At 35.9% G+C, this 11702-nt stretch overlaps 2 protein-coding genes across 2 annotated transcripts; both read right to left on the bottom strand.

Annotated features, from left to right (window-relative positions):
• Window positions 1-6173: 6173 nt before the first annotated feature.
• Window positions 6174-7355, bottom strand: LOC130947462 (guanosine deaminase-like). Its single transcript, XM_057876168.1, has 2 exons — window positions 6865-7355; window positions 6174-6626 (listed from the first exon to the last, which is right to left on the bottom strand). The coding sequence occupies exons 1-2, from the start codon at window positions 6911-6913 to the stop codon at window positions 6400-6402; spliced, it is 276 nt and encodes a 91-aa protein (XP_057732151.1). The 5' UTR covers window positions 6914-7355; the 3' UTR covers window positions 6174-6399.
• A 217-nt stretch (window positions 7356-7572) lies between these two features.
• Window positions 7573-10090, bottom strand: LOC130947461 (guanosine deaminase-like). The gene is made up of 5 exons (XM_057876167.1): window positions 9804-10090; window positions 9275-9334; window positions 8648-8838; window positions 7982-8086; window positions 7573-7875 (listed from the first exon to the last, which is right to left on the bottom strand). The coding sequence occupies exons 1-5, from the start codon at window positions 9844-9846 to the stop codon at window positions 7687-7689; spliced, it is 588 nt and encodes a 195-aa protein (XP_057732150.1). The 5' UTR covers window positions 9847-10090; the 3' UTR covers window positions 7573-7686.
• Between the last annotated feature and the right edge of the window lie 1612 nt (window positions 10091-11702).

Here is an 11702-nt window from a genome sequence, read left to right as displayed (position 1 = left end):
ATTTATTTTGCTGCACTTTAAGCTTCTGCACTTTAATTCCCTGTTATTTACTTTCAGTCATTTACACTTCCATGCAATTTACTTTCCCCGCAATTTAATTTTCTGCACTTCCAAATTCAAATTTGCTTAGTTCAACTAGTACACCCCTCCAATTAAAATTGATCAACCAATTAATCCCTGTGGGATTCGACCTCACTCTACTGTGAGTTTTTACTTGACGATAATCCGGTGCACTTGCCGGTAAAAATTTGTTGAGAGACAAGTTTACATGCATCAATAACTTCCTAGTTCCTCTTCCTCAAGGTATCTGCCAAAGCTTCTGCAGCCTTAATCTTTTTCTCGGCCTCAGCCGCCCGACTCTCTGCCCTAGCGGCCTTCGACCTCAGGAGCGTCTCCAGATCCTTGAGACGATGTACCTTGCTAGCAGTGTCCTGAACCGACTTCTCCGTCTTGACCTTGGCCTCCTCAACTGACTCCTTCTCTTGCGAGTTATCGCTAGGTCTACCTGGGCTTGGCAAAGATTTCCATCCAAGATGTGATATTGTCCTAGAACCATCTCCATTTTACACACCACAACGGCCGAGCGAAGCAGAGAACAATAAACCCTCTTCCCTGGGGCTGCCAAGTAGCAATCGGCAAAAAACTCCTCGGTCCATGGTGGCAGCTGCTCGACAATACCCACATACTGACGACTGGTATCCCGATCACTCATCACGTGGCAAGGGTTCAACGGCCTATTCCAAAATATGGCCGTTAACACCTCGACAATTTTTTTGTTCTCTAGACTCAAACCCTCGTAAGTCACCTTTACGAGGTAGTCGGCTGCAGACTCATACTTCCAATAAGTGGGGAACCTGCGTAAGGTCAACCAAAGGGGCGGTGAGCCTTGGCCGGTTGTACCTTAAAATAGTTCTCTATGAACCCCAGTGAAACGAGTCCTCTAAGAGACGAATGATCTTACGGCCTTGAATAGCACAGAAGGGCATAAACCTTTTCTTTAGCTTATCCTCTCGATGAGGCACTCTCAGAAGAAAGAAAAATAGGAAGACCTCCACCATAGCAGGGATCTCCCAATACTCAGCACGCGGGCTCGAAACATCTAATAGTGACCAAACTATTAGGATGGAGCTACGACAGACCAACGCTGCACCGGTTCAGGAGCCCGATGATGAAATCAAAGAAAGGAAATAGAACTCTGACGATATCAAACATGGGTTTGTAAACCCGCATCTAGTCGAGAACTCGGGGGGCATCCAGGTTGATGTAGCAGAACCGTTCGTAGGGATCAAAAAGTGAAAGCTCATATCGCTCCTCTGCGGCAGCCCCGCTATAGATCACTCCATCATCCCAAAACTCTTGGAGGTTCCATTCGGTAAGACGTGAAGGGGTCCCCACTACCTTTGCATTGAACCAAAAATACGTCTGGGGAACACCCGCTGCCAGAAAGACAAGTCCCGGAGACTCGGCCCTCCTCCGCATCATACCTACAAATGGGAGAACCACTACCACCATGAGTCTACAAACTACACAAAGGCTAAAAGATTAAGGAAAATAAACGCAAGAAAGCTGGCCTAAACCCTGGGCCAAAAAGGTAGTGGCACCCTGACTAAACCACCAAACGCCACCACAATGGTGTCTATCCACCATAGCCAGCATGGCAAAATTCATATACACTATAAACATTAATGCTTAATACTTATAACTTATTTTATCCTATACAACGAATATAATGAAAATCACACTACAACTAGCTACCAATCAGTTAGATACTTACTTGGACAATGATGATGATGAGTGGCAAACAAGAAGCCGAGACTACCCAAGCAAGCAGAGTCCAAAGTGAAGGAAAGAGACCGAGAAGGGTGGCCGAAGCGAACCGAGGAAAGTAGTGGAAGCTGACGGAGAAGAAGGAGTGGAGTTAGAAGAGTGAGGAAAGTAAAATCGAAACTAAAGAGTGGGGAGAAAACTAAAACTAAGTTTTAAATGAAGGAACCCCAAAAAGGCGCAAATTGAAAGGACTAAAGGGGCAATACGGTAAATTTGACCCCACGACAATAAATGCCCATCCCATCAAACTGACGTAACACCTCGAAATCTGCAAACACTTCATCACAATCAGGAGCTTCTAGAAACCGTTCGTTTCCAGCTGAACTACCGTGATCCATATCACCTCAGACCCCAAAAACATGATGTCGCTGTTAAAAGAAAGCATGTCATGTTTGGGGGGCTACTGCTTCGGACCTGGATTCCGGGCTCAATAAGGATGGGTCCCAGGTCCGACACCTCAGGACTAACATGGCGACCCAGTGTATCCTAAGAAAATCAATTGTGTCATCCCCGTCATTTAGTATCACAGATATGCATCGTATCTTTCCAATTCAAGGGACACGAGAGTCTTATAAAAGGGAAACCATGACTCCCCCAAGGTATGCATGATAACCCTAACTTTCAACCTCATAATCACTCTTCTGACTTTTGTATTGGAGTGTCATTGCAGGTCTACCCCCATCCAACTCTCATCCAGTTGAGTTAGGTCAGTCTTGAATAGGATGGTTATTACTACCTCAACCTCGCTAGGCAATAGCCCTCCATCTTCCTCTTCTCTTTTTCTTCACCCTCACATTCTTTTTTTCCACCTTCTCCTCACCTCTTCTACTTTTGCTTTGTTTGATTTTTTTTCTCCCCATCTCCCATCACTTTCATTTTCTTTCCATCTGATATCTTCTTCTTCCATCTTCTTCCTCACTTCTCTGCCACTGCCTTTTTCATTCACTTACTTTCTATGTGTTTGACTATTTCTTTTTTTATTTTAGTTTTTAGTTTTCAATAGGTGTACTTTTTTCTTGTTGTGATGTCTTTGTTTCTTTTTTGTTATGGGTAGTGTCTTTGTTTCTCCTTTTATAGGTGGTATAAGTTTATTAGTTCAAATTCAGATCTAGACCTCTAAGATTTGGCAGAATTTAAGGGTACTATAAGGATAGAACTTTGTTTATGAAAATATCTCCAAAACAAAAAAAAATTCCGGATATATTCGAAGAAGAAAAAATGTCTCACATGTTACAGCACTTTATGTGTAGATTTAAAAAAAAAACTCAGATATGTCTCTATTTCTATAAATTTAAATTCCTTGTAATCGGATTTTAGACTTCTTCTCAAATTTTAATTCAACAAAAAATATATCTGATCTTTTTTTTTAGAATTAGATCTAATCTTTTTTTATTATCTTTAAGTGTTGAAATACTTCTTTTGTCAAAAAAATAAAAATAAATAATAATCACTAACTCTCCCTAGCTAATGACCAAAGTTAACATATTAACTACACAAAATATTCTCTCATTTATTCATTTTCAAATCATAGTCACCTAATTTATTCTCTATTTTTATATTCACTTATCGTCATATTTATTATATAAAGAAACATCTATTTAATATTTTTTACTGTTTTCTCTTACATAATTCAATATCTCGTACTATTTTTCCAATTATTTTTTATAATATTTTGTATAATTATCTTTTTATAAATTTTTTTTTCTTATTTTACTAAATAGTTGGCTTATTATGTATTAGATAATGAACTTCCTAGTCTTGTTTTTAAATTTTTGTCTAATTGAATCTCCTAGTTATAAATTGTATGTCAGTCATACTACGTTTATTACTCATTCAACAAAGTTACATTTTTTTACTGAATAAAATTTACCATGTACATGTGCATGTGTTGTAATGAATAGAGAAAACAAATATGTAGAGGATGTAACAAGTGTCCATCTTTTCAGTCCGCGAGCAGTCCATGCCTAACAGCCTTCGAAGCCGTATCAAGGCCAATTCCCTTTCTTTGAGATTCAGACTCAGGTGAGAGGGAAGGAATTAGGTTGCAGGGGAGCTCCATTCCCGATCGTCTTTGTAGGAGAAGCCTTTGAGAAATTTTCTTATTACCTGCGGCTCGGGGACAATTCTTTTATATCGATGGGTTTTCTTTCCTAATCAGCTTAGGCCGTAAGTTAGCCAGACATACCGCTTACATTCTATTCTAATCAGCAAGCTCCCTACCAATTCCAATTCAGTCTATATTCAGTTAGTGCTCACCCGACCATTCCTCTTTCGTACTCTCCAAAACAAAATTTTTTGAAACTTTTATCTTTATAGGGCCTTTCTCTTCTGCCCCTTTGATCTCTTGTGCCGTTACCGGTGTGAATTATAATTCCGATGTGCCTCATCTATCAGCTCTGGGAGATCATCCATGAACATTCCTGCGCTGATTCACATCGGTCATTGGCGACTGCTTTCTTAGTATGGCATCTTTGTTCGCTGTCCACTAGCGGTTTCGTATATAAGAAAAAGGCTTTCATTTAGGAGCGTTGTTTTCTCTCTTTTTAGAATATAGGAAGGGGATGGGCTATCTAGACCTTTGTATGTACGGGTCTCGATAATTGAAGAGAGAAGATAGAAAAAAGACAGAGGAGTTCACATATAATTCTAGCAAGAACAATGCTAGGGAACCAAAAGGGTATTAGCCAAAAACCAGCCAAATACCTTTGGGTGAATCCAAAATCTCTAAGAGTTAATATATGTGGATGTTTCTTCTGCTAAGTATCAGAATGTTTCTTTTCATACTAAATGAATGTTCTTTTATATATTTTTCGATTTTTTTTTTGTATTGCAAATGTGAATATTTCTATTTCTTTAAGAATTTCATGTTTTTTTAATTTTATAGATATTTAATTATTTTTGCTAAAATATAACTGGATATTTCTTTTGTTAACTATTAGGATATTTTTTTCATATTAAATGAATGTTTTTTTTATAATTTTGTAATTGTGTAGTTTGCAGTCTCTTTAATCATCAAAATAGCACCTAATATCCCAAAACTAGTACATTAATTAGGTATGGTGCAATCACTGCAAAAATGTTGATTTGTTCAACATAAATAAATATTGAATATTGATTACGATTGAATTGGATTGGGCAGTTGGGGACTTGGGGCATGTGCTTGAGAAGGAAATGTTGCAGTCAGTCCCCAACACTTTTTTGTTGTCTTGTGTTGCTAGCATGTGAATGTGAATGTAATTAACGTACTTGACTAGTGGGAAACAGAGATTTCGAGGTATCACCATCAAATGGGTTCCAAGCAAGGCGATAGTGGAAAGCTCCACCGAGATCCCAAGCTGGAAATCAAACGGCACCGTAGAGGCGCGTGATGAGGGAATCGAACGCATTCTTGCGAGTGACGCCGCGGTTGAGGGTGGATAGGGTTTGAAGGAGGTGGTTGACGAGGGAAGAGGAGATGGTTTCGTCGGTGACGAAGTCGAAGGTGGACTTCGTGTTGAAGCAGTTGTCTTGGATGCACTTGTTGAGGGCGTCGCGGAGAGCATGGAAGTCGCCGGCGCTTCCAGCAGCATTGGTGAGAGAGAGAGAGGTCTGTGTGTGTAATTGTTGGAGGTGAGTAGGTTAATGTGAGAGAGAAGAGGAAGGTTTTTATAGGTTTTAATTAGGTTTACTTAATCAATTTTAAATTTTTTAAATTTTGAATTTAAAAAATTTAAAATTAATAATTAATATAAATTAATGTGGTTTTGTTTAGTTTTTTGTTGATAACCTTTTGGTTCCATATACTTTTCCTTCTAGCAATTCTGTCATATTTTGAAGTAAATATAAAATCCAATTTTATGAAAATAGAAGCTTGATACTTCATAATAAATTTCACATTTGTAGCTTCAATTAGTGTATACTAAAAATGGGATGGGAGAAATTTACATATATTCTTTGTAAATTTATACAACAAATTTATTCATGAAAATTTTCACTCCATTTTGATTTGATAATATTTTTTTCTCTGGCATGGTTGCTTTCGCCCCAAAGCAATTCTCAAAAGTAACTCGTACCAATTTGATTTAGCTTTTTACATGCCTACAGATGATTTAGGACAACAAAATGAGTTCCCAAATGATACACCCAAGAAGTTAAATGAAAAAGTGAATACAAAAAATGAAAATTGAAAAAAAATTGTAAATATATTAGGTCAACTTAACACTATTCTCACATATAAGCTAAGCAATATATAGAAGCAATAAGAGAATCAAATGAATTATGCAAAATTCATATGAAACTTCTGCAACTCACACTCAGATCCAGCAAATGAAAGATGAAGGCCAAAACAACAATACTAGAAACTCAGAATATTTGTTTACTTATATAGAAGATAATAACGAAGAAAAAAACAGCAATTAAAATCTTCTTGACATGCCATTTTTTTATATACATGAAGATTTCATAGATGTTTGATTAGATATAACGCTAGTCGTGGTATTTCTACCACATCAAAAGCGTGTCGGCTCAATATACTAAACAAAACCGAGTTCACAAAACATTTCCTCAATATAGCTTTATGGCTTGTTATAGTCCTCACATTTTAACAGAAGAACTAACTATGAATTTAACCTCTCTGATAGCATTAATTTCAGCATGAGCAGTGGGATCACTCTTCCTTAACACCATGTTATGACAGCTCACAACTACTACACCATTTCTAACAACAACAGCACCAAATGGTCGTCCATCGCCACATTCAACAGCTTTATATGCTTCTTCGATAGCTTTCGTCAGGAACTTGTTATCTCTATCCTGTAAAGCTGATGTAAAAGGAGAAAAGAACAACAATGTAAGAGAAAATGAATTTATGGTTTTAAATTGCGTTTGTGATTGATGTTAGCAATATAGATATTCTCCTTCGGCATGCTGATATGCTAGCAAATCAAGGTACAAGCTCTTGATTCTTGAAACACACGTTATAAAGAGAAATCCCTAATATAGCGAACATCATTATGTTCATTTAACCTTTGCGAAACCATGAATTATGAAGGACTATACCATTCACAGTACGAGGGACGGCGGCAGCATCAGCAGCGTTGTCCTCCATGATGAGATGAAAAGAGAAGCAACGATTAGGTTATCTAGAAAACAGTAGTTGGAAGCAAGTTGGGGAAGGTTTAGGAACAGGCAAGAGAAAGAAAGAAACAAACAAAACAAAGAATACACGTTTTCCATGCATAAAACTAGAAGATAAGGAAAGGGGTGCATGACTGGCTTGGCTCACCAGCCCCACAAGACAACGTAAATTCTGAAATTGATGCCTCTCTCTTCTCTCACTTTTCCATCTCCTGCCTACTACTCTCCACCAATGACCATCACAGTAACATGCATTTGTTTAGTTATCAAATATCTTTAGTTATCTAACATCAGAAATTGTTCTAGTTCGACAAAACTACCCAAAATACTGTCTATTTTTGAGTTGTTTTATCAAACTAATCCAATCTTTGATGGATATCAAATTAAGTTATATATTTTATGATTAGAGTTGTCAATGGTTAAATCTTTCATGGTTAGAAATGGTAATTTATTCTAATTAAATAAAAAGTAGATAATCTCAATTCTTCCTTTATTTAGTAATAGTCATTTGGAGATTCAAGTTAGTAAGAAATTTCATGGTTTGAGTTTGCTTTCACTAATCAACTCTCAAGTCATAAACTAAACATATCAGCAATAATATAATGCATTAAGCAGATAACATGAAGAACATAACACATAATGAGAGTGTAATTTTTATATTGCTTCAATTCATGGAAGCTGTTTTCGAAAGAAATAATTTCTGAACAATTGTTTTGCTCAATGATGAGAAGATTAAATTAATAATCAATACATAGAAAACTTTTCCTTTGTCTTCTCAAACACTTGTTCTGCAATTACAGCGCCGGTACCATCCGCCTTCTTAATTTCCAATTGAGCCTTCTGATAAAAACCAGTGCCTCTCAGCGCATCAGCAATGAAATCATCGAAACCAATTGCTATCGCAGCCTCTGCTTTTGCTCCATAAACCAATCTCTGCTTAGAAGCCAACATGACAAAGATAAGAGAGATATATCATTAAAAAAGGAATAGAGAAATAGTTGGTGTGAGGAGAAAATGAGGGGAGAGGAAGGTTCACAACCTTAATTCTTGAAAGATGAATTGCTCCAAAGCACATTGGACAAGGCTCACATGAAGCATAGATTTCACAGTCAGCAAGATCAATTTGATTTAGCTTTTGACATGCCTACAGATGATGTACAATAACAAATTAAGGTCCAAATGATACATCCTCAATAAATAAAGTATGTGAAAAAAATCATTACAAAATGTTAATATATTAGGCTAACATAAAGGTGCTCAACATACATAGGAGATAGCAGCATCAGCATAAAGAGAGTCAAATGATTGCTGCAAATTTTGATCAAACTAATGAAATTTCTGCAAAAATACTCGCATCCAGTCTCCTCTATTTATCTTTGAGTGGTGCTTTTAATTTTATTAAAATTCTCTTAAGTTTGAGATCTGAGACAGCAAATAAAATATGACAGCAGCCACAAAGAAATCAAGAAATCTGCTTAACATGCCTTTCTAATACACATCCAGGTTTCATATATGTTTGATTAGAATGTAGCAAGAGACAAAGAACTCAAGAAAAACTGGTAAAAAAAATCCAGAGTACAATGATTTAGATGTTCCAGAAAGATTTCTATAGTATAATATAACCCTCAACAAGAAATGATATAGACCTCAGATTCCAGACGTCAAGAAGAAAATTGGTACTGGAAGAATTAACTATTAATTTAACCTCTCTAATAGCCGTAACTTCGGCATGAGCTGTGGGATCAGTGTTCCTTAGAACCATGTTATGGCAGCTTACAACTACTTCATCATTTTGTACAACAACAGCACCAAATGGTCCTCCATCACCGCATTCAACCCCTTTGTATGCTTCTTCAACAGCTTTTGAGAGGAACTTGTGGTCTCTATCCTGTACAGCTGGTGCAACAAGAGGAAACAACACCAATTAAGGTAATCCGTAGCGAATAGGGAATGAATCCTCTCAATTATGTCAAAATGTATTTTCAAATGGAAAGGATCCCATCCTTAGTGAAGAACATGTCTAGTTGTATGCAACTATTTTCAGTTCCTTGTGAATTAGGAGATATCATTTTTGTTAAATCATAAATCAAACCATTATCAAGGGGTGCATCACTGCATCAAACCCCCCAAATCATATTTCCAAGCTTATGATCCCATAATAAGCGATTCATATGATAGGAAGTCAACTTGGTATGCTCAACTCATGATTTTCCATGTAACTAAGCTTTCCTGTCTTCTATAAATTCATAATTTCTGAGTTTTATTAATTGAAGCACCACCATATAGTATTTCTTATGAGTTCAGAAGAGAATGTGCAGAAAAGTACTGATACCTTCTTGATGACCGGGGAATGCTGAAGCGACGGAAATAGTTCCATCTTTAGCTTCCAACACTATAACAAAATTCAGATAAGGAAATTAACAAACAATGAAATTCTTCCAGCTACGGGAGTAAAGCCAGCAAAAGTATAAATATTATGTTAAAAAAAATTTCAATGGAATTGAATGCGGATCATGAATAATTACAAGTGCAAAAGGGATGATGAGGAAAAGAAACAACAATCCCTTGATTCATGAAAAATGAACACACTTTAAAGAGCAAATTTTGCTCTGATCTCCCTTGAAGAAGCATAAATTGAGATTCTCACTTCAACTCAATTTTGTCTTCATCCATAACAATAATAAAAGAAAGATCTGTTTTTACCTCCATTGATAAAGCAACTAAGATACAGTATTAATAAGAGAGTCCAATTCACACAAACACAATTGTCTTGAAGTTAACAATTAATTGAACAGGATCATCAATGTTTGCAATGACATCATCAACAACCATAAAAGAGAAAACATAAAAATTATGTATACCATTAGCAGTGGGAGTAGTAGCAGCAGCAGTAGCATCCTCCATGATGAGATGAACAAGAAGAGTAGACAGAGGGAATCTAGAAAAACAAATTGAGGGTGTTGGAGCAAGTTGCGGAAACTACAGGAACATGATATAGAAAGAAAAGAAAAGAAAAGAAAAGAAACAGAGCAGAGAGAAAGGATCGTTTTCTCCCTTAAAAACAGAAAACCAATCCCGAAAAGAGGTAGGGGAAAGCAAGAAGTAACACGCAAAGTTGCAGAGCTCATAAAATCAATTTCGGAATTGAAAAAGTATCGCTAAACAATAACACTTTTAAACGATGAGTGAATAATGTGAATTAATAGGGTTAAAAGAGTAAATTAATTTTAAATTTAATTAATAGTATTAAATTAAGATGTAATATATTTTTATTTGATTGGTGGTTATTCATATGGTCATTATTTACCTAGTATTCCCGATCGAATTTTCTTTTAATTAAATTGGTATCTAAAGTAGCGTTTGGTGGAGAGACAGAGACAAAAAGATTGGGATTGAGAGACAGAGACTAAGAGACAGAGATTGAAATAAATCTCAGTATTCTGTTTGATACAAAATGAAAGACAGAAATTGAAACAAAAATGAAACTCTAATTTAATTTGCACAAAGAATAAAATTAAAAATAATTAATTGAAATGAGAGTATTTTAGGTATAAAATATTATTAAAGTTTTAGTTTTCATCTCTAAAAATTTTAGTCTTCTGTATTCCTACATTTTGGAGGTACTGAAATAATGAAATTTTAGAGACAGAGACAGAAATTTTAGTACCAATCTCTGAACCAACAAATATGATACTAAATCTCAATTTCTCAATCTCTGTTTCGGTACCTCAAAATAAACGTTACTTAAATATTTTAGTCTCTTTAACATTGTATTTTTTTTCTTGCGAGTGTATATTGCTAAATTGAAGTCATATTAGTCTCTTACACGCAAGTTTCCACAAGATCTTTTTCCATTATTGCTTTTTTTGGCAGAAAGGAATCATTTTGCATAAATCCTTTGTTGGGTTTGTCCATATTATTATCAATGTATTTAAGGATGATAAAATTTTTCGAGGCACGAAATTCTTGTGGGGAATACTTTAAATAGAGATTTGATTGGGAGAATTTTTGTCTACAAGAATAGAGATGAAGGATAAAATTTTCCCAAGACAAACATGGAGACCAAGCGGAGATTCCGTTCCTGATAATCCTTAAAATTCTACATTTAATTAATTGTTCTTAATAGTTTATTTTTTATTTATATTTTTTAGTCATTTCACATGCCATATATAGAGACTCTCAAAATTCGTGATCCTCATTTGTATAACCCTTCTTTAGTTCATAGATCTCTAATGTCATCCATACTCTATCTAACCTCTCTGTCTCCCTCGCCACTCACCCGTCTCACCGCATTGTCACCCCTTACTGTTCTGCTACCCTCACTGTGTCGTTTTCTATATTCGTGGCATTTCTTTCCACAATTCTGTCGTCGTGTCCATTCTCCTTTCTGCTGCCACATCCTCCACCTCGTCCACTACTATGTGCTCTGGTTTGCCATGGCGTCTCCTACTGCGTCATTTTGAAAGTCACAATTTTATCGTTTAAATTTTTTTTGTATAAAATCTTACTTTTTGTATATAATGGATACTTTCAACTCTATTCCTTTGAAAATTAATAATTAGTCAAAATTATTAGAGAGATAAAAAATGGGGTCTCTGCAAAGAATGGAACCCTATTAAAAATAAGGATGGAGAATAATATTCTCCCATGGTAAAAAATAAAAACAGAGATATAAAATAAATTTAGAGACGAGACTAGAGAGTAGGAAAACATCTCCCGCCCCATCCTATTCCATTAACATCTCTAAATGTGTCTACTCG

The sequence above is a fragment of the Arachis stenosperma genome, chromosome 9 (assembly GCF_014773155.1).
Source record: "Arachis stenosperma cultivar V10309 chromosome 9, arast.V10309.gnm1.PFL2, whole genome shotgun sequence".
NCBI classification, from domain to species: Eukaryota; Viridiplantae; Streptophyta; class Magnoliopsida; order Fabales; family Fabaceae; genus Arachis; species Arachis stenosperma.
Note: the sequence above shows the minus strand (reverse complement) of the source record. Positions and strands in the feature narration are given on the sequence as shown.

Excerpts from the sequence above, each read along its gene's own strand:
- LOC130947462 (XM_057876168.1), bottom strand. The coding sequence starts at position 6,913 with ATGGAGGACAACGCTGCTGATGCTGCCGCCGTCCCTCGTACTGTGAAT. Across the intron at positions 6,627-6,864 it reads CGTCCCTCGTACTGTGAATG|CTTTACAGGATAGAGATAAC; the intron begins GTATAGTCCTTC and ends CTTTTACATCAG.
- LOC130947461 (XM_057876167.1), bottom strand. The coding sequence starts at position 9,846 with ATGGAGGATGCTACTGCTGCTGCTACTACTCCCACTGCTAATG. Across the intron at positions 9,335-9,803 it reads TACTACTCCCACTGCTAATG|TGTTGGAAGCTAAAGATGGA; the intron begins GTATACATAATT and ends ATTTTGTTATAG. Across the intron at positions 8,839-9,274 it reads ATTCCCCGGTCATCAAGAAG|CTGTACAGGATAGAGACCAC; the intron begins GTATCAGTACTT and ends TTGTTGCACCAG.